The 27,985-nt window shown below is 41.7% G+C and overlaps 1 protein-coding gene and 1 long non-coding RNA gene across 2 annotated transcripts; both read right to left on the bottom strand.

The window, feature by feature from the left end:
- Nucleotides 1–15,958: 15,958 nt before the first annotated feature.
- LOC120714474 (ABC transporter G family member 20-like) lies at nucleotides 15,959–24,779 on the bottom strand. The gene is made up of 4 exons (XM_040000712.1): nucleotides 24,695–24,779; nucleotides 21,020–21,179; nucleotides 19,721–19,825; nucleotides 15,959–17,929 (listed from the first exon to the last, which is right to left on the bottom strand). The coding sequence occupies exons 1-4, from the start codon at nucleotides 24,776–24,778 to the stop codon at nucleotides 17,823–17,825; spliced, it is 456 nt and encodes a 151-aa protein (XP_039856646.1). The 5' UTR covers nucleotide 24,779; the 3' UTR covers nucleotides 15,959–17,822.
- Nucleotides 24,780–26,165: 1,386 nt separating this feature from the next.
- Nucleotides 26,166–27,401, bottom strand: LOC120714645. Its single transcript, XR_005691453.1, has 3 exons — nucleotides 26,752–27,401; nucleotides 26,405–26,461; nucleotides 26,166–26,282 (listed from the first exon to the last, which is right to left on the bottom strand). It is a non-coding gene; the product is annotated as an uncharacterized LOC120714645 (long non-coding RNA).
- Nucleotides 27,402–27,985: the final 584 nt, after the last annotated feature.

Here is a 27,985-nt window from a genome sequence, read left to right as displayed (position 1 = left end):
TCCATATCTTGCTACTTATCTGGGTTTGGGTTGCAGGGACAGAAGGTCCAAGCAGAAACATAAAGACCTTACTCGCATCTCCTTCTTCCAGCTGTGTGCAAATGAAGTGGAAAATATAATTACCCAGAGGAGATGGAGAGATTCACCCACAGGTTACAGAGAAGCAGGTGGATCAAAACATCAGTCCATACATGGGAGCCTGTACTTTAAACAGTGTTGAAAGGAAAAATCTCAAATTACATCACTGACAACACGGCTGATGTATTGAAGTGATGCTTCTTTTTCTTCATTATAACACTGAAGCCTTTGTGAAGCTGAAACAGTAACCAAAGTGAGAAAAGTCTCGTTTGTGTAAAAATTTAAAAATGAACTCTTTACAAAAGCTCAAACAAGTTATTTCATTACAAGTGCCTTAGCATGTCTGACACTCAGCACTGCATAACTGAACTGTATTGAAAGTGAACATTCCCACAAGATTTAACATGTTTTGCATAAAATACAAGCTGCATCAGAAAAACAATTCAATTTTAAATGTATCCAGTTTAAAGTTCAATAATTTTCCGCTTCATTGCCAGGACATAAAATATCCCAAATGACCTCACCTAATGACATTACTCATCCACTCCATCCTCCCCTCTTTTTTCTCTCAATTACCTCCTATAAGGTCTGTGTGTAAGGAAAATAAGTAATACTGTGGCAGTGAAGTTGTAATATGCACTCATGCCAGTAGCAGTTTATGAAGAAATAAAATTAATACTGATTAGAACTGAGTTCAGCTTAGTAGTTTGAGCCTCCACACCAGTCTCAGTTTTTCATGTGACCCACTGGGAAAATGAATAGTCCACCCTGGTATGGTTTGCAGACAGTGAATATTTGTTAATAATCTCGTACACTGTATAAATGCCTCACATTTTAATCAGGCTTCTTGTAGAAACAAGATGCTGCTGCGTCTCTGCTCACATTGAGAGGCAGAGGTTGAGGTTGTGTGTGAGAAATATATTACTATGAATTACTAGGCTAACAATTACACCAAACTGCATTGCCTCTGTGCTGACTGATGGTGCTCAGTGGCTTTTGCTCCTTGCTTTTAAATCAGATGTCACTCTCAAGATAAACACAAGCTACAGCAGCAAGCAGTCTTAGCTGAGGAAACAAAGATACATTTCCTCATTTAATATAAAATATTGTGGTGATGTTATGTTATATTAGGCAGGCAGCTGCCCAAATTACACTGTGACAATCAAAAGTATATCTATTTTGAACGCCTCAGCTGGAAAAAATTCAAAATGGTTTATAAAGTTGGCCACAGGTCTGTATGTAAATGGGAGTTAAAACATTACTTCATATTTGGATATGTATGATCTTAGTGTTTCTAAAATACTTAAAAATGTCTTTATTAACAAAGTAAACTAAAAATAGACATTATTAAATTTTATACTTTTAACTACTGACTTGAACATAATATGAAATAATGTGTTTCCACTGTGGGAATGATGGATCCAATGACAAATAACTTCCAGATTAGTAAAGTTATATTTTTATTTTTTCTAGTTTTCCATTTCTATTTAGATGATTTATATTTATATTTAAAATGAACAGGATCATAAAAAAACACCACTGCAAGTGTAACAAAAATATGTTGAAATCAAATGGTATGTTATGTGAAATCAATATGAAACAATGACACATGCATTTTATCCAATTTTTTTTATTTATTTAATTTTTCCCAATTGTCCAAATTAGTCTTTGATTGACTTATCAGCGGTTGGTTTTAAAAAAAAGCCCCAAAAATCCCCTATGAGCAAGCACTTGGCGACGGTGGGGAGGAAAAACTCCCTTTTAACGGGGAGAAACCTCCGACAGAACCAGGCTCAGGAAGGGGTGGCCATCTGTCGCTGCCGAGTGGGCTTAAAATGTTCACTGTCCATTTTCCTTCTGACAGGAACTTCCTACAGACCAGGTATGAATGATGCCTGAGTGGACATACAAAACTCACAAGTTCCTGGCTCTCACGGCTCTTATGCAGAGGGTTAGTCAAAGAAGGAGGGGCATCGCGAGGGGCGTCGGGGGACGGGGGACTGTGCCTCACTACCCTCCCCCTCTCCAAGAAACCCGTTTTCTACCGAGTCGAGAGAGCCGGGAACTTGTGAGGTGTGCATGTCCTGGTGAGCCTCCACCTGTTGTAGGTGGGTGCAGCCTCGACTGTACAGAGACAGACCAGACCAGCTGCACCACACAGACATTTCACACCTCATCTGAGGACAAAAAACACATACATACATACATACATCTTACTTTTAAAAAAATAATAAAGTTAGGGTTCCTTTACAATGTCAGAAGGAGGGAGGCACTAAGGCACCGCCTTCCGCCCCTCGACGCCCTCGCGATGGCCCCTCCTTCTGACAGGAACTTCCTACAGACCAGGTATGAATGATGCCTGAGTGGACATACAAAACTCACAAGTTCCTGGCTCTCACGGCTCTTATGCAGAGGGTTAGTCAAAGAAGGAGGGGCATCGCGAGGGGCGTCGGGGGACGGGGGACTGTGCCTCACTACCCTCCCCCTCTCCAAGAAACCCGTTTTCTACCGAGTCGAGAGAACCGGGAACTTGTGAGGTGTGCATGTCCTGGTGAGCCTCCACCTGTTGTAGGTGGGTGCAGCCTCGACTGTACAGAGACAGACCAGACCAGGTGCACCACACAGACACTTCAAACCTCATCTGAGGACAAAAAACACACACATACATACATACATACATACATACATCTTACTTTTAAAAAAATAATAAAGTTAGGGTTCCTTTACAATGTCAGAAGGAGGGAGGCACTAAGGCACCGCCTTCCGCCCCTCGACGCCCTCGCGATGCCCCTCCTTCTGACAGGAACTTCCTACAGACCAGGTATGAATGATGCCTGAGTGGACATACAAAACTCACAAGTTCCTGGCTCTCACGGCTCTTATGCAGAGGGTTAGTCAAAGAAGGAGGGGCATCGCGAGGGGCGTCGGGGGACGGGGGACTGTGCCTCACTACCCTCCCCCTCTCCAAGAAACCCGTTTTCTACCGAGTCGAGAGAGCCGGGAACTTGTGAGGTGTGCATGTCCTGGTGAGCCTCCACCTGTTGTAGGTGGGTGCAGCCTCGACTGTACAGAGACAGACCAGACCAGCTGCACCACACAGACACTTCAAACCTCATCTGAGGACAAAAAAACACATACATACATACATACATACATACACATACATCTTACTTTTAAAAAAATAATAAAGTTAGGGTTCCTTTACAATGTCAGAAGGAGGGAGGCACTAAGGCACCGCCTTCCGCCCCTCGACGCCCTCGCGATGCCCCCCTCCTTCTGACAGGAACTTCCTACAGACCAGGTATGAATGATGCCTGAGTGGACATACAAAACTCACAAGTTCCTGGCTCTCACGGCTCCTCTGCAGAGGGTTAGTCGAAGAAGGAGGGGCATCGCGAGGGGCGTCGGGGGACGGGGGACTGTGCCTGACTGCCCTCTCCCTCTCCAAGAAACCCGTCTTCAACAGAGTCGAGAGAGCCGGGAACTTGTGAGGTGTGCATGTCCTGGTGAGCCTCCACCTTTTATAGGTGGGTGCAGCCTCGACTGTACAGAGACAGGCCAGACCAGCTGCACCACACAGACACTTCAAACCTCATCTGAGGACAAAAGACACATACATACATACATACATACATACATACATACATACATACATCTTACTTTTAAAAAAATAATAAAGTTAGGGTTCCTTTACAATGTCAGAAGGAGGGAGGCACTAAGGCACCGCCTTCCGCCCCTCGACGCCCTCGCGATGCCCCCTCCTTCTGACAGGAACTTCCTACAGACCAGGTATGAATGATGCCTGAGTGGACATACAAAACTCACAAGTTCCTGGCTCTCACGGCTCCTATGCAGAGGGTTAGTCAAAGAAGGAGGGGCATCGCGAGGGGCGTCGAGGGACGGGGGACTGTGCCTGACTGCCCTCTCCCCTCTCCAAGAAACCCGTTTTCAACAGAGTCCGAGAGAGCCGGGAACTTGTGAGGTGTGCATGTCCTGGTGAGCCTCCACCTGTTGTAGGTGGGTGCAGCCTCGACTGTACAGAGACAGACCAGACCAGGCTGCACCACACAGACACTTCAAACCTCATCTGAGGACAAAAAACACACACATACATACATACATACATACACACATACATCTTACTTTTAAAAAAATAATAAAGTTAGGGTTCCTTTACAATGTCAGAAGGAGGGAGGCACTAAGGCACCGCCTTCCGCCCCTCGACGCCCTCGCGGTACCCCCTCCTTCTGACAGGAACTTCCTACAGACCAGGTATGAATGATGCCTGAGTGGACATACAAAACTCACAAGTTCCTGGCTCTCACGGCTCCTATGCAGAGGGTTAGTCGAAGAAGGAGCGGCATCGCGAGGGGCGTCGGGGGACGGGGGACTGTGCCTGACTGCCCTCTCCCTCTCCAAGAAACCCGTTTCAACAGAGTCGAGAGAGCCGGGAACTTGTGAGGTGTGCATGTCCTGGTGAGCCTCCACCTGTTGTAGGTGGGTGCAGCCTCGACTGTACAGAGACAGACCAGACCAGGTGCACCACACAGACACTTCAAACCTCATCTGAGGACAAAAAACACATACATACATACATACATACATACATACATCTTACTTTTAAAAAAATAATAAAGTTAGGGTTCCTTTACAATGTCAGAAGGAGGGAGGCACTAAGGCACCGCCTTCCGCCCCTCGACGCCCTCGCGATGCCCCCTCCTTCTGACAGGAACTTCCTACAGACCAGGTATGAATGATGCCTGAGTGGACATACAAAACTCACAAGTTCCTGGCTCTCACGGCTCCTATGCAGAGGGTTAGTCGAAGAAGGAGGGGCATCGCGAGGGGCGTCGGGGGACGGGGGACTGTGCCTGACTGCCCTCTCCCTCTCCAAGAAACCCGTTTTCAACAGAGTCGAGAGCGCCGGGAACTTGTGAGGTGTGCATGTCCTGGTGAGCCTCCACCTGTTGTAGGTGGGTGCAGCCTCGACTGTACAGAGACAGACCAGACCAGGTGCACCACACAGACACTTCAAACCTCATCTGAGGACAAAAAACACACATACATACATACATACATACATACATACATCTTACTTTTAAAAAAATAATAAAGTTAGGGTTCCTTTACAATGTCAGAAGGAGGGAGGCACTAAGGCACCGCCTTCCGCCCCTCGACGCCCTCGCGATGCCGCCTCCTTCTGACAGGAACTTCCTACAGACCAGGTATGAATGATGCCTGAGTGGACATACAAAACTCACAAGTTCCTGGCTCTCACGGCTCCTATGCAGAGGGTTAGTCGAAGAAGGAGGGGCATCGCGAGGGGCGTCGGGGGACGGGGGACTGTGCCTGACTGCCCTCTCCCTCTCCAAGAAACCCGTCTTCAACAGAGTCGAGAGAGCCGGGAACTTGTGAGGTGTGCATGTCCTGGTGAGCCTCCACCTGTTGTAGGTGGGTGCAGCCTCGACTGTACAGAGACAGACCAGACCAGGTGCACCACACAGACACTTCAAACCTCATCTGAGGACAAAAAACACACACATACATACATACATACATACACACATACATCTTACTTTTAAAAAAATAATAAAGTTAGGGTTCCTTTACAATGTCAGAAGGAGGGAGGCACTAAGGCACCGCCTTCCGCCCCTCGACGCCCTCGCGGTACCCCCTCCTTCTGACAGGAACTTCCTACAGACCAGGTATGAATGATGCCTGAGTGGACATACAAAACTCACAAGTTCCTGGCTCTCACGGCTCTTATGCAGAGGGTTAGTCAAAGAAGGAGGGGCATCGCGAGGGGCGTCGGGGGACGGGGGACTGTGCCTCACTACCCTCCCCCTCTCCAAGAAACCCGTCTTCAACCGAGTCGAGAGAGCCGGGAACTTGTGAGGTGTGCATGTCCTGGTGAGCCTCCACCTGTTGTAGGTGGGTGCAGCCTCGACTGTACAGAGACAGACCAGACCAGCTGCACCACACAGACACTTCAAACCTCATCTGAGGACAAAAAACACACATACATACATACATACATACATACACACATACATCTTACTTTTAAAAAAATAATAAAGTTAGGGTTCCTTTACAATGTCAGAAGGAGGGAGGCACTAAGGCACCGCCTTCCGCCCCTCGACGCCCTCGCGATGCCCCCTCCTTCTGACAGGAACTTCCTACAGACCAGGTATGAATGATGCCTGAGTGGACATACAAAACTCACAAGTTCCTGGCTCTCACGGCTCCTATGCAGAGGGTTAGTCGAAGAAGGAGCGGCATCGCGAGGGGCGTCGGGGGACGGGGGACTGTGCCTGACTGCCCTCTCCCTCTCCAAGAAACCCGTTTTCAACAGAGTCGAGAGAGCCGGGAACTTGTGAGGTGTGCATGTCCTGGTGAGCCTCCACCTGTTGTAGGTGGGTGCAGCCTCGACTGTACAGAGACAGACCAGACCAGGTGCACCACACAGACACTTCAAACCTCATCTGAGGACAAAAAACACATACATACATACATACATACATACATACATACATACATCTTACTTTTAAAAAAATAATAAAGTTAGGGTTCCTTTACAATGTCAGAAGGAGGGAGGCACTAAAGCACCGCCTTCCGCCCCTCGACGCCCTCGCGATGGCCCCTCCTTCTGACAGGAACTTCCTACAGACCAGGTATGAATGATGCCTGAGTGGACATACAAAACTCACAAGTTCCTGGCTCTCACGGCTCTTATGCAGAGGGTTAGTCAAAGAAGGAGGGGCATCGCGAGGGGCGTCGGGGGACGGGGGACTGTGCCTCACTACCCTCCCCCTCTCCAAGAAACCCGTTTTCTACCGAGTCGAGAGAGCCGGGAACTTGTGAGGTGTGCATGTCCTGGTGAGCCTCCACCTGTTGTAGGTGGGTGCAGCCTCGACTGTACAGAGACAGACCAGACCAGGTGCACCACACAGACACTTCAAACCTCATCTGAGGACAAAAAACACATACATACATACATACATACATACATCTTACTTTTAAAAAAATAATAAAGTTAGGGTTCCTTTACAATGTCAGAAGGAGGGAGGCACTAAGGCACCGCCTTCCGCCCCTCGACGCCCTCGCGATGCCCCCTCCTTCTGACAGGAACTTCCTACAGACCAGGTATGAATGATGCCTGAGTGGACATACAAAACTCACAAGTTCCTGGCTCTCACGGCTCCTATGCAGAGGGTTAGTCGAAGAAGGAGGGGCATCGCGAGGGGCGTCGGGGGACGGGGGACTGTGCCTCACTACCCTCCCCCCTCTCCAAGAAACCCGTCTTCAACCGAGTCGAGAGAGCCGGGAACTTGTGAGGTGTGCATGTCCTGGTGAGCCTCCACCTGTTGTAGGTGGGTGCAGCCTCGACTGTACAGAGACAGACCAGACCAGGTGCACCACACAGACACTTCAAACCTCATCTGAGGACAAAAAACACACACATACATACATACATACATACATACATACATCTTACTTTTAAAAAAATAATAAAGTTAGGGTTCCTTTACAATGTCAGAAGGAGGGAGGCACTAAGGCACCGCCTTCCGCCCCTCGACGCCCCCCGCGATGCCCCCTCCTTCTGACAGGAACTTCCTACAGACCAGGTATGAATGATGCCTGAGTGGACATACAAAACTCACAAGTTCCTGGCTCTCACGGCTCCTATGCAGAGGGTTAGTCGAAGAAGGAGGGGCATCGCGAGGGGCGTCGGGGGACGGGGGACTGTGCCTGACTGCCCTCTCCCTCTCCAAGAAACCCGTTTTCAACAGAGTCGAGAGAGCCCGGGAACTTGTGAGGTGTGCATGTCCTGGTGAGCCTCCACCTGTTGTAGGTGGGTGCAGCCTCGACTGTACAGAGACAGACCAGACCAGGTGCACCACACAGACACTTCAAACCTCATCTGAGGACAAAAAACACATACATACATACATACATACATAATTACATGATTCTTTTTACAACCCACAAACAGTGAGACTCCTCAATCAAAACACAAATCGGACAACATGATGGACAATTCCATACACAGTATATAATTTTCCTTGAGTTTTATCCTTATTTTTATTTGTATTTTTATCATATACATCTGTATTTATGTAAATACGTACACTATAGCTCTTAACTATTACAGCGTAATATTTTGCACGATATTATACATTTTTATACTTTTATATAGATATTTTTTATTATAAGTTTAGTAAGATGCACAGTCGGGGGGGAGTACTTTTTAGCCGGAAAAAACATTTCACTGTGTGTTGTACTAGTTATAACTACATGTGACAAATAAATAAAGAATTGAATTGAATTGAATTGAAGCGTCAGAATGCGGAAGAAATGGGATTTATGTGACTTTGACCATGGCATGGTTGTTTGTACCAGATAGGCTGGTCTGGGTATTTCACTGTTGATCTATTAGGATTTTCCCAGACACCCTTCTCTAGTGTTTTCTGATAATGGTCCAAAAAAGAGAAAATATCCAGTTAGAAGCAGTTCTCTGAGTGAAAGGGTGGTGTTGATGCTAGAGATCAGAGGAGAATGGGCAGAAGGTTTGGGGCAAGGAAGGCAGCAGCAGCAGCAACTCTAATAGCCACTTGTTACAACCAAGGTATGGAGAAGAGGATCTATGAAGGCACAACATATCGAGTCTTCCTGTCAGCTGAGAAAAGCAAACTTGCATGTGCTCACCAAAATTGGACAACAGAAGATTAGAAAAAAAATGTTACCTGGCCTTATGATTCTTTATTTATGCTGCGATATTTACATGGTAGGGTCAGAATTTGGCACAAATAACATGATAGCATGGATCCACAGCTCAAGCTACTGCTAGTGGTATTATGATGTGAAGGATATTTTCTTGACATATTTTGGGCCCCTTAACACCAAATGAGCATCATTTAAACACCACAGCCTATCTGTGTGTTATTGCTGACCATGCCCATCCCTTTAGGACCACAGTGTACCCATCATCTGATGACTGTTTCCAGCAGGGTTATGTACCATGTCATAAAGTTAGACTCAAACAGACAATGGATTCACTGTATTCAAATAGCCTCCACAGTCACCAGATCTCAGACCAGCAGAGTAGCTTTGGAATGTGGTGAAAGAGGAGACTGACTTCATAAATGCCCAGCCGATAAATCTGTGTGATACTGTTATGTCAATATAGACCAAAATGTCCAGGGACGCTCCCAGCACCTTGTTGAATCTATGCAGTAAAAACTGAAACCGCCCTAAAGTCAAAAAGGGTCCAACCTGTACCTAATGAAGTGGCAGGCATGGGTGGATAAGGGCTATTAAAGCCAAACTAGAAAGGTTCCAGGCCTTTTGTATCTCATGCTATGAATAGAACACAATACTGCGTTGTCTATGAATCTGACCGTGTGGAAAACTTTTTTGTGAACTAGTGAAACTGCCTCACATTCACACACTATAAATCACAATGTACCTTCCTCTAGTTCTTCGATCATTTGAAACAATGATACAAACGTGCATACAGTCTCACTCTCTGAATGACTTGTGCAGCACTGAAACCGAAGCTACTGAAGAGTCCCTGATATGATAACAACATTTCAGATCTGGCTTCCCACTGGTCTCGCAGAGATCAAGCATGATGACTTAGACCTTTTCAAAGTGATTTAGTAGCAATGTGAGTGATTTATTGGCTTATTACAGACCACAGATTAACAAAGCACTGAACAAAGTGCTGAAACTCGGGAATGAATGTCTCGATCTCCTTCTGTACCTAAATAAGTGAACTTAAATTTTTTTATTCTTTTTTTTCTTTTCTTTTTTTGTACAGATGTAATTTACCCGACATCTGTTTTAAATCAACAGGAAAATTGAATGGGTAGATCCACAGACGACGCCTTCAGTTCAGCTTTTTATAGCCTCTGTAAACCAATACATTAACTACTGTACAGTATGCACATTGATAAGTAATATCTATTTGACAAGACATAAGACATTTCCTCCAACAGACGACGCCATTTTCTGCTGTAACTATCTCTTCTGTGCACTCTTCCAGAGTTTGATGAAACTGATAGCGGTTAATGCAGCTTTTATTTGGTTTAATCTGTTCTGGGTTTGCTGATTGTGTCCCATTTGAGGGGATGAAATCATCCCCCACATGATTGCATCCCCTTAAATCATAACTTTTATTGCCACGTGCACCACTAGCATGCGGTGCGCTGTATTTCTCCTGGTTTATTGCCCCTTTGTTAAATGGGACAGCAGTTAATTTGACGCAAGGCTTCGTTTCAAACTAACTTCAACTACACCGTGATGTTTTCAGGAAGAGTAAAAAATGGAACGTTTTTTGAGAATAAACATATGACGAGTCTCAAAATGATTAGAAGTAATGTCATCCAGATGTGTACAGTTGTAACCTGAATTTTCCTTCATCAGTTTCTTCATCAGTTACATCAGTTTCCCAGAGAGCCTTTTTACCATGCTCGTCTCCTACTGTTGCAAATTTGTTTGTGCATTTGTTCACATTGCACCATATATATGTATATTTGTGAGTCAGTTGCATCGGCATGACAACACAAACGCTTAGAGTTGATTTAAGTGTCATTGAGTGTAATTGCAGAGTCACTGACAGTAATTAGGTAGCACACCAAGCTCACCAACGCCTGTAATAGAGTGTAGAGAGACAACCAGTCTCTTATTTCACACTGAACTGAAGGACTGTTTTAATAGCAGCCTGTCAGTAAGGCTGTTATCTGTTTTCCAGAGGTTGCATTATGAGGTGTACAGCCTGGTTGAAATGTTAGATTTAGAGCAGCATGAGTGCACAGAAGCAGTTAAGACATGGCAAAGAGAATTGCGTGGGGATTTTCACAACTGAAACTGCATGCACATAAGCACACAAGCACATGTAGTAAATTTTAAACAGTCAACATGAAGCATTTCTTGAAGGAAACAACATTTATTTTATATGTAAACATGGATCATAAGTCATTAGAACTACTAGTACTACTAATAATAATAACGGGAAGAAGAAGACAACTGATTTTTTTTTAAGATGAACAATTTTTTTCAGTATTAATATCTGAATTTTGGCTCCATTTATCTTTTGATTAGGGTTTTAGTTAATATTGGGTGTAATTAAATATGTTCAGGTTTACTCTGCAAATTTTTCAATACCTGTTGCCATTTAATTTCACCTTCCATGTGAAGAAGTCATCTGAGACCCTCAGTCACAGACTGCGCACACATACACTCACAGGTCTCTTTGTTAGATATCTAATCAGCCAACGACATGGCAGAAACTCATCATTTGCCTGCAGACATGATGAAAATGATCTGCGGAAGTTCAAACAAAGCATCAGAAAGGAACAAAGCTAATTTAAGTGACTTTGAATGCGGCATGGTTGTTGGTGCCAGAAGGGCCAGTCTGAGTATTTCAGGAATTGCTGATCTACTGGGATTTTCCCACACTACCATCTCTCGTGTTTACAGTGAGCATGGCTAAAATAAGAGAAAATATCCAGCGAGCAGCAGTTCGTTGAGTGAAAATGACTTGTTGATGCCAGAGATCAGAGGAGAATGGTCAGGCGACGTCAAGCTGACAGGAAGGCAACTGTGACTCAAAAAAACACACTCGATACAACCCAGATATGCAGAAGAGCATCAAGTCGAACACAATACGCTGAACTTTGAAGCACAGGGTGCCGTTCTTGTCAGCTAAGAACAGGAAATTGAACCTACAATTCACTTTGACTCACCAAAATTGGACAATAGAAGATTGGAAAAACCTTGGTTGGTCTGATGAGTCTCACTTCTACTGAGACATTCAGAGAGTCGGGACAGAATTAGGCAAAAACTACACAAAAGCATCAAGAGTATGAACAGTTCAGACGGCTGGTGGTGGTGTAATGTTGTGGAGCTCTTAGTACCAACAGAGCATTATTAAAATATTACAGTCTACCTGAGTGTTATGAACGCAGCGTCTTCTGATAGTGCCTTCCAGCAGGATAAATCGAGTGCCACAAAGCTCAGATCATTGCCTCCACGGCCATCAGATTTCAATCCAATAGAGCACCTTTGGGATGTGTTGAGCATCATGGATTTGTAGCCAAAATTTCTGAGGAATGTTTCCAGGACTGTCTTGTATTTGTGACATGAAGAATTAAGGCAGAGTCCAACCCTGTGCAGAAAGGTGTACCTAATAAAGAGTCCACTGGCTGTATATTAAGCATCAAGAACAACTCCGCTCATGGAGTTCACTCTGTCTTGAATGGAATCCTCATTTTCCCAACAAACTGCACAACAATAGAAAAATGCAAAAGTCTGCTAAGGGCATCGGACCCTGTTGTTGTCCAAAAACATATCCGCACTGTTGCACAACGCAACGATTTTATTTTTATTCTTTGAACTCCTGAAAAACAACAGTGCTACTGATTTACACTGGAGAAAATATACTGTCTCACTGTTTTAGGAAGAGAGAACCTTTTTAAGATACATTTTATAGACTTCAAGTAAGTGAGTCTGGGTTGGGACTAAGTGTGACAGACAGGAGAGGCGAGATGAAAAGTGCTGAGAGATGAACTAATGCAATGTTGAGTTTGGCATCCCATGAGATTTGTTTTTCAGCCTGGCAGCGTGTGCTCACCTAAAGCAAATATATCAAACAATGACAGCTTTTTGTGTCAAAGCCCAGTTATGTAATCTATGGTGCAGAGCCAAAAAAACATCCATTGCGAGCAGAAATAAGGAAATGTGCACACCGAAGAAAAACAGTGTTAATGCTGATGTTCGTGTTTGAAAAGAGGATGAATGCAGAAAACTGTCAAGGCTTAAAGTCACGTCTTAAGTCGTGTCCTGGACAAATATTTTGAGTTGTATTAAAAAAATATGTATTTTGTGTTTGTTTGTTTGTTTTCTGCAGTTGTGTAAATACACTTTTTCCTTTGTGCACAAACGTGGCTTCAAGATAGTGCGCTGACAGCTCATACACAATAATTATGTTTGAATGTGTTTAATGAAAGAAACATTTGTGCCCAGGTCGTAAACCCACACAAGCATGCACAGACTCATTATCTCCCATAAACATGGACAATGGGCCATGAGGCATGCTTACCACACATAGTCATGTTCCATCACTTCAGAGGAGGAAATGCATTAAATTCCCAGCCTAACCCCAGGCTTTGATCATATATTTTTCTTATGTTTCTAGTCCCCAAAAGTTGAGTCCCCTCAATGCGACTGAATAAACAAACAAAAGCACTAATAACATTAATCTGACGCAAACAAAGGCACACAGAGTTCAAACAGTCAAGCAGTCAGATAAGAATACAAGACGCAGTGGGGTCCTCTCCATCACTAAGGTAACAAACACAATGACGCAACTATGAAGTCATCAAATAAATCCATCGTGCATGGCCTCCGGGTGTTTATCGTAACCACAGGAATTGCGGGGATTTTATAGGCATCGAGTGAAATCTGGCATGGCTCCAATATTCAGAAGGAGACAAAGAGAGGATTTTTCAGATGCGTTTATTGTATGAGAATACATGAATGCAGACATGCTTGTCCACTTTCACAGTGCATAAATGTCACAACACAGGAGTATAAATGCTTTACATGCCCTTTAGGAAGAGACAGCAGAGGTAGAGTTTGGAGCAGAGAGGATGTGATTCAACCTAGCAGCACAAACCTTCATAACATTGTTTATATGAACTGCAATACTCCAACTACAAAAAGACTAAACTCTGAATAAGACTTGGCTGCTTCTAATCATGCTATCGAGGTGAACTGAAGAAAACTTTCAGACTTGTATTCACTGAAAAAAATTGTTTAAAATTTCTTAACAACATAAAATATTTTTGATAAGATCATCAGCGATTACATTTGCTTGGGTGTTCGACACTCATAGTTCAGCTAATCTGCTTTCTGAGGGCATTACGGGTGTTTGGTCAGATCTGGCTGATGGTGGCTTGGCAACACAGACAAACAACACAACAAATGTAGTGATTTGACTGCAAAAAACTAAATTGCAACACGTCAGATTTGCGCAACCACTTCTTGTCGTTCCCTCAAAATAAAAAAAAAAAGAGATAAACTGGTTTATCGAGATTAACTGAGAAAACACATTTTCAGAATAGGGAAATCGGACATTTTAAGGACACAAGCAGCCGTTACTCTCCGCAGGGTACACCACAAAGCTGCGCAGGCTGCAGTAAGGCGTAGCAGTAGTTCAGCTAAATGCTGAAATTAATAACAAAGCAATGAAAAATGCAGATCTCTTGGTGGCGCAGAACTAAAGGTCAGTGAATGTTGTGCTGCATCCATCTTGTCTAAAATACTTAACCTTTTCATGCATGAATTATGACAACCTCAATCAGGATTTTTTCTTTTAGCATTTTTAGTAATCTTTAGGCATGAAAGGATGAATAAAAATACTTGAGAAAACAATGCTGATTGAGGTTGTCATAATTCATGCATGACAGGGTTGAATAACAATAATTACAATGAAACACGTCATACATCTATAGTAACATTGAACAACCAGTGGGTGGCAGGGTATGGAGTGACACATCAGTGTCCAATGCAGAGGTTTATGTGCAAGTATACCACCAACATGACACAAGTACAAGAAAACAGCCTTTGAATAGCTGTCCACTGTAGTGACCACTATGCGTGAAAGGGTTAATTTGATATACTTGTTCTTGAGGTGTCGTTAGTATTATAGAACCAATACAGGAGAATCCCCATAGCTCATTTAAATCAGAATCTTTAGTTGGATCATTGCAGTTCATGTAAATCATAAGATGCAAAGACATGCAGGCTTTTGCTCAGATGTTTGCTTTTACATATTATTTAGCTGGTCTTGTAGGTACTGGAGTGTGGGAAAGTAAATGTAAGTAGTGAACACAAGATTATTACTCAGTAATCGATACAAAGCACTTTTGAACAAAAATCAGAAATTTTACACAGATCAAACTGAGTTTTTGGCAACAATATATCAGCTTTCCAAGAACAAACAAAACAAAACAAAAGCATTTTCACAGAATCAGCAACAATTTTACCACCACTTTAACATGATTTTATATAGAGACACATTATCGTGTGATGAAAGTCAACTGAGGCACAGAGGTAAGAATATGAACAGAGCTACAGTATATCCTCACAGTGTGGCAAAATACAGTAAAGTCTATTTAGAAGTCCTCTGAACATAATAGAAAGCTGTTTAAATAAGATGAATAAGTCAACGCTGCCCTATTTCTACCAATCAAGAACACAATGTCCCATAAAATGTGCTACAGGAACACTGATGAATGTACAGCAGAGCAGCAAGAGCAGATTTACAGTGCAAGAAAATCTCAGTACACAGCATGGTGTATGCACATCATCATTAAGCCATAATGTAAGCCAACACAAAGCAAGCAGAGGGACTTACAGTCATTTAGATTCATTATTTATCTTGTTAAAGGACATATTAATGATATAACTGCCATTACCAGCACTGTTGCATCATGGGTAAAAAACCAACCAACATTATGCATCAGTATGTTTTTAGATCAACAGGATGGAAACAAAAACTGGGTAAAAAGTAAAATCTGATTTATTAAACATTAATGAATGTAAACATTTCGAAATCTTAGACTGGCACGACATGTAATGCTGGTTTGGTGCTTTTGCAGCACTGTGGGTCTCTCAAAGGTTTTTACATTTAAAGAAACACTTTGATATTTTGGGGAAAATAGATAAAATGATTTATACCAATGTCACTTCTTAAAAAGCTCTTGAACAGCAAAAAAATACTTGTGGTTGAATAGGTCCTTATTTTTATTTTAGTTCAGTCATTTAGTTATATTTTTTTGATGAACCAAAACATGTATTAACCTTTAAATATTTTTGTGTTTTTTTTAAATTGGGCAGGTTTGTTTTACCCTTTCCTGTATTAGCGCTAAGCTAAGCCAACGGTTTACATCTTCCCCTATTATTAGGCCACCAGAAAGTCAAACTATTCCTCTGAAGACACGATGCTATGGGTAAAGGCAGACAGCTCACTGGTTTACACTTAAGTTATTCTTCTGCAGTGAATCTATGCAGACACTACGATGTAGCGTACACAAGTGGCCCACATGGTTTTCCAGCATTTACACCTGCCCTTGCATCAGTGTGACATATAATTACATGGCTGGGGAGGTGCACATCAGGTTATTGTGCATGGTTTCTGGTTATGATGCACCTATGATGTAGATTTAAGACAGAAAAATAAACAACCTGTGAGATATAGGCATGTCTTGTTTTAAAATTGTTTTTCTCATTGTTTATTCTAACCTCTAATTGGAAACATACCCTCCAAAACAAAGAGTGGTATCTGTTGTAGGATGTCAAAGCACCCCCAAAGTCAAAATTAAAATTTCTTCATTACAGTTTACTTCTACATAAAAAAGGAAGGAAAACCAAGCTTTCTGACTATAAACACCTTATTTCTGCATTTTCATTTGATTTTTCTTCCCTTTTTTTTTCTCCCTAATTTCCATAGCATGTTTAATTCAAAGCAGCATTACTCCTGTGTGCTTTTAATCTGTATTATTCTTAAAGAAAGATTAATAAAAAGTCTGTGTAAAAAATAGAGTTGTATGGATTAGGACAGCTATATACCAGCGAAAGGAAATCTGTCCAAGAACCTCCACTCTGTCCAGCAAAGTAGAGAGAAATAATAATTAAAAAACAGATACAGTACCAATACTTTCCCCATCACCAATCTCCTCCTAAAAGAGAAGCAGGCACACAAAAAAAGAGGAAACCTTCAGGCTGAATAATGCACCTCTACGTGACGATTTTTCAGCACCTGGTAACACGGTGAGATGAAACCACTTCCTGTCAAGTCATAACCAGACAGGACAAAAAGCTGAACGCAAACATCAAAAGCGAGCAGATAGAGAAGATGGTGTTTCTGTGGGTGAGAACCTTCTGAGCAACATGATGCAATCAGCACTTTAAAACTAGTCCCACGACATTATGCAACAATCCTCCACTCAGGTTCTCTGCTTGAAAAACATTTTCACATTTTCTTGTGGACAAAAAGCTTCTGTTGTGCTAAGATTCTTCTGTTTTATATAAACTTGAACAGATTTGTCTGTTTAATGCAAATATACACAGGATAGACAGTATATACTGCAAGGACAAAAAACAGTGACATTCACTTCCCCCCACCCCCCAAAAAATGGGCTGCTCCACTTGATGTAATATAAAGTGTATTACAGAAAAATCTTTAGTAGCATTAAAGACTAAGGCCAAACAAAAATAATAACACGTGACCCTGAGCTGGTGCATGGCCGTTCAGATGGTGTTGAGTTAAAGAAGCTACGGATAGAATTGAAACAAACTAAAGGACCACACACGATACTTAAATAACATATTGTGCATGTACATTTTCTACCTTGTGTATTTCTGTGTGCAGCATCCTAAATTCACACTTGCGTTTAAACAGGCCAAAGGCAACTGCTGCAGGTTCAGGCAGCTGGATAAGAGACCCCAAGAGTCTATGTTTGTAAGTGTGTGTGAGAGAGACATAATTTGGAGGAGAGTGACTGATGCATTCAACCCATCAAACTATTAAACCACAGTGAACCCCTCTCCTCCCTTTTCCCTCTTGCTGTTGCCCCAGTCCATCCACATGCAGGAGGCCCTGGTGAGTCGTTGACTTCAGGACTTCCCCTGACCGCTCCACCCCCCCATTCTGAGGGAGGCTATGTGGGGTGAGGCTGTCACGTCCGCAGCTTCAGGATGACTGTCGCCAGGATGAGGAAGAAAGTGTTCCAGCCCAGGGTAACAGCGAAGCCTCGCCACACCATCATCCGAGACAGACCCCAGCCTGATGGGAAGATTTATATCTACATTTACTACATAGATTAAAAAACAAAAGAAAAAACAAGCAAAGAGTGGACACAGAAAAAGACAAGGTCGACGATTTCAGCACCAGATTTATGCAAACTGTGATCAAAAAGTTCTGAGACTGCACCTACAAGAAAGCAGAAACTCTACCCCCTCACTTCAAGGTTGTCTCTATATGCACTAATGCGTATTTCCCTGAGCTCGTGCCAATTTAAGATTTCTTTCTAACCACCCTTTTATTTGTGATTTGTGCAGAGAGCAAGCATCAGCTTCTGTACCCATTTGTCTCTTCATGTTGAGGACCATCAATGGGAGCTGGGCTGCAACTCAGAGACGTGTCAGGCATGTCAGATCAATTGTGCAAAAAAAGGAGCATGCTTTTACATTTTTTGTTAGATATATTTACAGTGTTGTGCACTGTGACACTGTCCAATGGGTCAGACTGCCAGTGGGAAGCTCTAATGTAACCTGTGTGTGACCTTTGATGAAATTCCCCCAAACTGTGGTATGCATCACCCACCCGGCTTAACAGATTGATCCCTGCAACTTCTTCCGACAAAATAAATACAAGTTGAAGGTTGTTGTTTTGCAAACGCACACCTGCAAGTGGTCAGAGTGGACACGGAGAGATCAAAGACAGGGCAAGGCTGCTGAAAGAGACCCCGGTGTTTCAATAAAAATCAGGGACAATTTTTGCTTTTTTTAATAGCCGACAGTCTCTGAAGAATTTTATAGTTTTCCAAGACTTTAGTAAACTAACCCTTTATATCAATAAGAATAAGAAAGGGTTTACAAAAAGTGGACACAACGTGATGTGATTTAGAAATTTGTAACTTGTGTCTCTTTTTTTCTGTCTATTAAAAAATTATCAATCAAAAAAAAAAAGAACTAAAGTGATGTAGCTTCAACTCATTTAAAGCTGACCTACTGTTAAATTTTCATGTCTGCTGGACTCTGTTAGAGTTGCTATGCATGTTTTAAAATAGACCTCAGAGCGCCCCTTAGTTTATCCTCGATTTGAAATAAGCTGTTGTAGCTCATTTTGCTTCATGCCAGTTTTCTTATAATGGGCTCCCCTTTGAAGGTGGGGGAAACCAAGTGTTTCGAGCAGACTCAAATTTTATCTCACAGGGATCTCTCATATATAAGCTGACCTCAGTATCTCAAAAAGGTTTTAGTACAAGCTTCGACCCCTGGAAAAAAAAGAAAATAAAACAAAGCATAATAGATTGATCTTAAATCTGGGTCTGAGTTTATAGACAGGGACATCTTGTATGAGATTAAACAGTCATCAAGTCCAGTTAGCAAATGTGGCAGGATGAAGCTGCATTTTCCATGGTAAAAGAAAAGAAAGGTGGCAGTTCATTTCCTAAATTGAACTCTGACATTGTGGACTTGTCCCTGTGAGATTTTTTCCACCACACCTATACGATAAGGCCTTCAAACAGGAAATGGCTCCTCCGACTTCCTCTGTATCAAATAGCACAAGGGGAGCTCGTGCTGTCATCAAGTCTTATTGTTCAGAGGTCAACAGGAGGAGAAAAAATTGGAAGACAGAGTGAAACCACTACACCTCCTGAGAGATGAGTTACACTGGACCCAGAGCTGATTAATGATTTAGTCAACTGGCTCCGTTGTGCACAACGTAATCATCTGAGCCGTGCACACGCTGCTAACTCTTACACGCTACCAATATGCCATATGGTGCGCAGCAACAACACATGACGTTAAACTGTTGTTGTGTGTGATGTGTTCTGTGCATGAGCGTTACCTCTGTACATGATACAGCGAAGGGCTTCTGAGGCGTAGGTCTGAGGAAGGACCAGGCTAACATAGCGGAGAGGATACGGGATACATTCCACGGGCCAGATGATACCTACATCACAGGACAGAGAGGACAATGTGTCAGATGTGGGTAAGATATCATTTACACCTCCAGCAGGATTGCTTTGTGTCTAGATTCTGATAACAAGCAGGCTGTGAAGCATTAAAATAATCTGCCCTTTCTCTTGGTTTTTTTCTGGTTTTTTTCACATTCCAAATCAGGTTCAAAGTTCAGTCTGAGCAGCTGAAAAACTAATCTCACTTCACGGTGCATTTAGCAGCTCTTCTGCAGCAATCACTTCATCAGCACACAAATTTTGCTTTGAATTGCAGATGTTCAGAATTCCACCTTTTTCTAAGGAAGTCTGGAGTCAGAGTTCAAAGATGGAAATATTGTGATATGGCTGGAAGATCCAGAGCAGAACAGCAACAGGATGAACACTGCAGTGGAGAGATTTTATTCACTGCTGTTTCCGTCCTTTTAGGCCACAGCATCAAAATAAGAAAAAGCCTTTAAAGAATTTCTTATTATTCTGTGTGGTCTGACATCACAGATGTATGCAGAGTAACTATTACATCCTCCAAAAATATCTTCAAAAATATCAGTTTCTTTACTCATGAATCATTAACTGGGACTTAATCAAAGGAATAACAAGCATGTCAAAATTATATCACAAATCTGATATGCCTCACACTGATATAAGAGCATTTTACACTGCGTTGTATATTTCAGGCATGTTTTTCTTGTCTGCATGTTTTTTCACTGGATTTTGTTGTTGTTGTTTTACGTGGCCCTTGGGAAGACTAGCAACCAGTTTGTGCAACTGCAGGGCTGCTAGCAAGAAGTCTGATATGATATGAAAACACTGGATGACTTAGTGTGCATAAGAAAAACCAAAATTAAAGAAAATCTGCTATAAATGATTAAACATCGGTGAGTTAGGCAGTGGGCTTTAGTCTTTGTAAGCTTATTTGCACATCAGTGTCAGCAAAGGATAAACACATTTCCCATAATGTATATATACAAAATATTACACATCCTCCTACAGCTTCTAAAGTTTTGAGCTTTTAATCCAAATAAAACCACTTATTTATTTGCACTACCTACACAAATGCTTACACCCAGTTCACAACATCAAAGATGATTTAATCAGATTCTAATTCCCTGATTCAGTGATGCTCAGACTCACACCTACTGCGCTTTTTAAGGCTTTTTACACTCACAACAGTAAATATCACTGCTTACCACTAAGGATGAGGTTGGGATAGAAGATACCCAGAGCGGCCTGGTTGGCGCTCTGCTCGTCATCGATTGCAGATGAGATGACGAGGCCGAATGAGATGCCTGTGACACCCTGCAGGACTATCAGAATTATGACGAGCACCAAGGACCCTTCGTTAGGGTTCTGCAAAGACAGAGAGAGAGAGAGAAAGAGATGAAGAGCAGGGGTAAGAAAAAGATAACAAGCTTGATTAAGTTGTGGGCATTTTAAATGCAAAGCTGCAGCAGACCTAAAAGTTAAGAAAAATAGAGGGGAAGCTAGAACAAAGCAGTACTTCCAGCATCATAAACATGGGTAAGGGCCTTCCATCGAATTATTACTAAGACAGTGATGGAATTACTAAAAATCATATGGTTGGAAAAGAAAAATCTTCAACGACTAAGTGAGATAATTTCTGCACAGTGTGAAGAAAACCTCTTTGCTAGGGTGCATAAAGATTGAACTCTGGATCAATGGGAAAAGGGAATAATCTCATATTTACGCTGTTCCGGACTGACTGGTGTATCAGCGTAAAAACAGAGGTGGATAAAGTGATGCACCTATTACGTCTACTCCCTGTGAGCCTCTCGGGGGCTGTGCTATGATCTGGGGTTGCTTTGTCAGGTCCTAATTCAGCAACATTATGTACCCCAAAAATGAGGTGAGCTGACTGCCTGCATCTCATCATCAGTTCTGCTCTGCTTGGAAATAAATGTTGTAACATTGCATAAGGTCATCAAAATGATGCCACAGCTAATGTGCTGTGATTAAAGCTAAAGATGGTCAAGTATTCAATATTGTTTTAGCGAGCACAGTATTTCTTATCACAAGTAGAAAAAGCTGAATAAACACAGAGAAACTGCAGCATTACAACCAGATTTTTAAAACTTGAAACAATGTAAGCTTTTCTTGTAAAATATATTACAATTGTCTGTCTGCTGGGAGTTTCTAAAACTATTTGAAGATGATAGTAGTTTTTTTAAAAAATGTTTGTGATGGTTTATGTTTGTGTCACAGAATTATTGATGAAGCTAAAGCCATGGAAAACCATGATATGATACATTTTAAAAAAGGAGCTGTGAAAGACGTTTGATGGACATGAAATTACACCAGCGCTTGCTGCATGCTCACTCCCGACATGATGTACAATCATCTTGTGTGGCTGTTAAAGGGGAATTCCACTATTTTATCATATCTGCATGGTATGTGGGGAAAGAGAAGTCTGAAGATGAATAAATAAATAGAGGTGAGGAGTTAGAAAGAAATGAGATTGCAGGGCTGATCCTAATCTCTGTCTTAATCAGTTGAAAACTCTTTCCTAATGTGTAATAAATTATTACCTTTTTAAGTGTTACGGTTGTTTTTTCCATCCCTGGACATTCAAGGCCATTTTAAGGAGTTTTAACATTTAGTTTCACCACAGATAACAAGGACAAATAGTTCATACCCTGACTATACACCAGTGAAACGGTCCTGTGATGTTAATATGGGAAGTTATCATGCATTAAAGAGTGGTGTACAAAATCAGACACTGCAGAGAGGAGTTTAAGTGTCCACCACATGTAACATATCAGAGTGCAATACTAAATCACCTGGGGCGACTTTCAATCAGTGGAATTTTTTTTAAATAACACAGGAAAAGACAAGAAGATGAGATGAAGAGAAAGCGGGGAAAAGATAAAAAAACAAAACAAAAAAAAAACGTAGAAGCACTTTGATTTTCTGGACTTATCTTCAGCCAAAAATACCACAAGAAATGGAAAGAAATATCACTGATACTGAACTTTGGTCTGTGGTGTAAATGAGATATGAAACTTTTCAAAATCACATAAAAGCAGAAAAACAGAGACTGGAAGTCTCGCCTCACAAGATTCCAGGTGATAAGCTCCCTCGCTAAACTGTGTGTGTGTGTGTGTCTGTGCCCTCCTTGGAGTGTTAAGACACTTCCCGTCTCCCCTGACAACGTGCAAAAATAAACCTGCACCAAGAGACCACATGACCACTCGGTTGCCACAGCAATCAAGGCCTGTTGTTTGTGGTGATCCTGCAGTGATCCTTGGATACGGCCGGAGCGGGAAGTGATTTATGGAGCGGTGGGTTCTGTGGACTTGAGCACCTTAATTAAAACACACACACACACACACACACACACACACACACACACACACACACACACACACACACACACACACACACACACACACACTAACATAGAGGAGTGCACGCATAAAAGCAGGTCCCTGCATGAACTAAATGCACACTCACTTTTATACTCTGTTCTTTCTTCTCTCTATTGATTTCATATGGATGTCTATCAATAATCAGTAGTGAAGGAAATCCCGATGTTCCCACTGGTTTGGTCATTGAAGCCAAGGATATTAAAGTTAATCGAACTTGTGACATTTAAGTTAATGGTAATAAAAATTAAAAGTAGACTTTAAAAAAAGTACAACAAAAATAAATAAAATACCAAAAATGTCTTTAGCAGCAACAACATAACAACAGCATAAACTAATGAAAAAGAGAAAACCATAAAACTCTGGGTTTAACAGTTCAGATACTTTTCTCACTGGATGTCAGAAGGATTTATATTCTTTAAATAAAGAAGAAGCTACTTTCCCTTATATATTCTTCCTGGCCCAATTCCAAAGGGATTTGTATCTCCTTTTAGGATTTTTTTTGCTTGTTAGTCAGTTAGTGTAAACCAATACACAACTGAGCCACTGTTTAAAGTCTTTAAATGTGAGACAAGTTTTCATGTCCTCATAGTCAAGTCATAAAACAGCAAATAGCCAATGAAAACTGGCAAGATTTGTCACATGTTTCATGACATCAGCGATTCTGCATTAAATCTAGAGTCATAATATGGTGAAAAGCAGCTCTGTTTGATAAGTCCATGTGTAATAGAGTAGCTGAACTGTGTCTTGCCACAATAGTTATGTTATGAACAGTTTTTGGACCAATAGAAGAAAGTGGGAAAGTGGCCTTTATGTGATATATTTCCTCTTGAGTGCACTGTACCTACATTTTTATGAGGGAAAAAAGGTATAGGCTTGAAAAAAAATAGAGTTAATAAAATTATCATAAAATTATGACTTGAATCCACTGCAGGTAAAGTCTGATTTTGATGATGTAGGAAAAATGCAAATGAAGATGGTAAAAGGTTGGCGAGGGATTAACCTTCAGTATGTCAGAGCTGTTCCCTGCATGTTGAACGAAACCATATCAGAGACCGTTTTAAAACCGCAAAGAAAAATCTCCCTCACACAATGAGTTTGCAAAGAGCACAGGAAATACCCACGTTTCAACCTAAAGTGCTCACATTAAGTGACCGTGTTGTGGTCTCAGCAAAGGTTAAACAGGACTGACCCTGTGGTCTGGCTTGCAAACCTTATTGGCATTACACTGACTGAAAGCAAACACAGAAAATCAATTAAAGAAGGCAAAACAGTGAGGTGACATCTGTTATACTGTGAGGTAAAATAACAGTCAGCCTTGTTTATATAACCAAACCGTTCTTAAGGCTTCTATTTTTATCATCATTTCCCCTGCTGACACTTTCTTCTCTGTGGACTTCATTTTTTTACTGCTGCAAAGGTTCATCTGACTACGTACTGTATTTTGAGTTTCTGTGTTATTTTCGGTTTTATTGCTTCTACCTTGAAGACGAGCAGCATCATAAGAAGCAGCAGGATGATCTGAACGCTGATGACGAACAGCTGAGAGAAGAGGTGAGCCAGCATCGTCTCCCAGAGAGCTCACGCCTGATAGAACACGAGAGACAAAATTCAATAAACTCACTAAAAGATCTCATTTTACATTCACATCAATTATTTAATCAATTACGTAATGTTGCAGTCAATTTATGGGTTCCCAGTATCTATCAAATCATAATCATAACAGAGGATAAACAGAAACGGCTTCATAAACATAAACTTTTTAACTGCTCAGCTATATTATACTTTTTTTTTTATTACAAACTAAGTCACATGTGATACCTGCAATTATAACACATTTTTGATATAATTACAAATACTCAATAAGAGATTGCTATTAACTCATAATCCATTTTAATGCTAAAAACAGCATTTATAAGAAGATCAAAACAAAAGGTTCTCAGTGTGTCTGCTTGCTCAAGGACATCTGCTGAACCCTACTGTGATCTTCTACTCCCTCTAGTGGTAAAGTCATGAATTACACTTGAAACAATCCATTGATTGGATTCTTATCACCACTATATGGTTAATACTGAACACAGACTCAGTTTATTTGATGGTTTTTCCCATTTATGTGATTCACACCAGTTCTGCAAACAATCCAAAATTGGACTTTTAGATCAGACTGTCAAATCTTGACAAGAGAAATTAAAAACATGCTTCTTATAGGTACAGCTAACATTCAGATTTAGTTGAAGCTGTTTGGCAATAAGCCACAGTTATATATATATATTTTTATCAGGGTGAATAATTTTTTTCCCTTTTCCCACTTGAGTGTAGGAGTGTTTTAAAACTAGAAACCATACAGAAAGATTTGTCATTCTTCATCGTGGAAATGCACTTGCACACTCAAAACCTGCATAGAATTAATATGTACAGGTGCAAGTGTACCACTACAGTGGTTTCTGTATTCGCGTGTGAGTGTGGGAGCAATGTTAGCTTTGACGGCTCACCTGCGACCCAGCATCTATCCAAAAGCCCCTCTTTCCTCTCCAGGACAAAGGAGAGTGCTGTCAGACCCACGGCCAGGTAAGGTGATACTGGAGGGATCAACGGAAGAAGAGAAGGTAGAAGTGAAATGATAAGGTGGTATGTTTGTTATTTGAGCTGATGCCAAAATTTCACAAAATTACCAAAAGGAAATAAACACAGATGGTAAAAGGCCTGTATTTGTATTTACTAGTCCCTTCACGCACACATTCACACACTGGTGATGGCAAGCTACATTGTAGCCACAGCCACCCTGGGGCGCACTGACACTGGCGCCACCGCGGCCCTCTGACACCACCAGTAGGGAACGAGTGAAGTGTCTTGCCCAAGGGGACCACCGGCCCGAGCTGTCCAAGCCAGGGCTCACCCGGCAACCTTCCGATTACACGTCGAAACCTCCCACATCGCCCGACACAGGGATAGTAAGGTGTCTACTACCCTATACTTTAACCAGCACACAGTGTACTGACCTGAGCACAGCTCCAGGGGTCACAAATGTAGTAAAGTCTGTGTTTTGGCTGCCGTAGATTGGCTCCTCAAACTAGCAGAAGAAATCAAGAGTGTTTATTTTACTTTATTATGCAGCATGTTTAAATTCATATACATTTAAGTATTTACAGTATTTAATTACATTCAGTTGCTTTTTTCCATAAACTCTCTTACCTTTATTGGTAAGGCAACCATATATGCCATGCCACCCAGCTTATAATCCACAAATGCCTGCAGACAGAGGGCAAAACATAAGTGATGCATCTGTTTTTTTTTAAGAAAAAATCAGGGCTACTCTTTATCATCTTTAAGTATTTTCATTAAATATTAAAAAAGATGGGAGGTGTTTGAAAAGTTAGGTTATTTTCCAATGGCCAGCAGTAAACGCTGTCCTGATAACTTTATGGGCTCAATCAACAACCAGGCTTCTTAAGCTGTGGCTAATAGCTCAGTGATGGCTCTTGTTCTCTGAAACATGGATATTTTATGTATACAGCATAGACTTCACATCATATTTGTACCTGGAAGGCCTGGTGTAGTTTCTTCTGCACCATGAGGGCAATTTGCCGATCTAAGAATGAAAAAAAGGGAAAACATGAGCATCTTCGTCTTGTCAGAGTCATTTTTTAATGTTCGCCATTCAAAATTTAAAGGGAGCATGTAAATCACACATCAGATCTTGATGAATGAAATATTCAGGTTGAAAATCTTTGCTGACATAGAGTAGAAACCAAACTTATTGACCTTTTAAGGGCTGGATTTAAAATTATACCAGAAATCAGAAATTGAAATCACAGATTGAGGCCAGCTTGTGTTATCTGTCTTAGAAGTATACATGGGCCCCACATGACACCTGGGCATACTCCTGATTAGAAGGTCTACGGTGTCCTATGAGGATCTCCTCCCTGACCTGGAGTATCAGTGAGCTCCTGGACAGTCTATGGCTGCACTGGAATGCACCAATATGTGAGGTCGCATTTAAGAATTACTTGTACACTTTGGCCACATGTGTCACGGTTTGTGGAGCCAGACCGTGTGGAGATGTGTGTGGTGGACCCAGGTGCGAACACAAGTGAGGATAAGGGAGTGAACTTAAACAAAAACGAGCCTTTTATTGTGGCTGATGATCACGAAAGAAACAAACGAGAATGAGGGCAGCAGAAGAGCAATAACTAAACAGAAACCTAAACTGGGAACAAACTAAGACAGCTAACTGAATGAGCTGTGACTCTGACTATGGCGAGAAAACAGAACAACCTTACAACAACACAGGAAGACTGAAGGACTTAAAATACACACTGAGGTGAATCAGGGAAGTGGAGAAACACAGAGAACACAGCTGACTAGAAATGAAGACATAATGACAATACAGGGGAAAGAGGTAATACTAACTACAATGAACAAAGAACACAAGACTCTTCAAAAATAAAACAGGAAAAATTTTAATAAACATGACAATAAACTTGATCCATAAGACATGCAGTCAAAACAGCCTCACAGACAAAAGGGTGAGGGAAACGTAAATGAGCTTAGGTAATCCTATGAACTTGAAAATAAACCATAAACATCAAACATAAAACTTAAAATGCAGGGTCAAAGACCCAGGATCGTGACAATATGAGGCTCAGCATTGCCCTCCACCAGGATGAACCTACTGCAAAGCCAGTTGGGTGGTGATGTTGTTGTTTTTGTAAAAAAAAAATGGTCTGACAGTAAAACCTAGCTACAGCGAGACATGGTAACTAATATCTAATA

The sequence above is a fragment of the Simochromis diagramma genome, unplaced genomic scaffold (genome assembly GCF_900408965.1).
Source record: "Simochromis diagramma unplaced genomic scaffold, fSimDia1.1 OVJJ01000596.1, whole genome shotgun sequence".
NCBI lineage: Eukaryota > Metazoa > Chordata > Actinopteri > Cichliformes > Cichlidae > Simochromis > Simochromis diagramma.
Note: the sequence above shows the minus strand (reverse complement) of the source record. Positions and strands in the feature narration are given on the sequence as shown.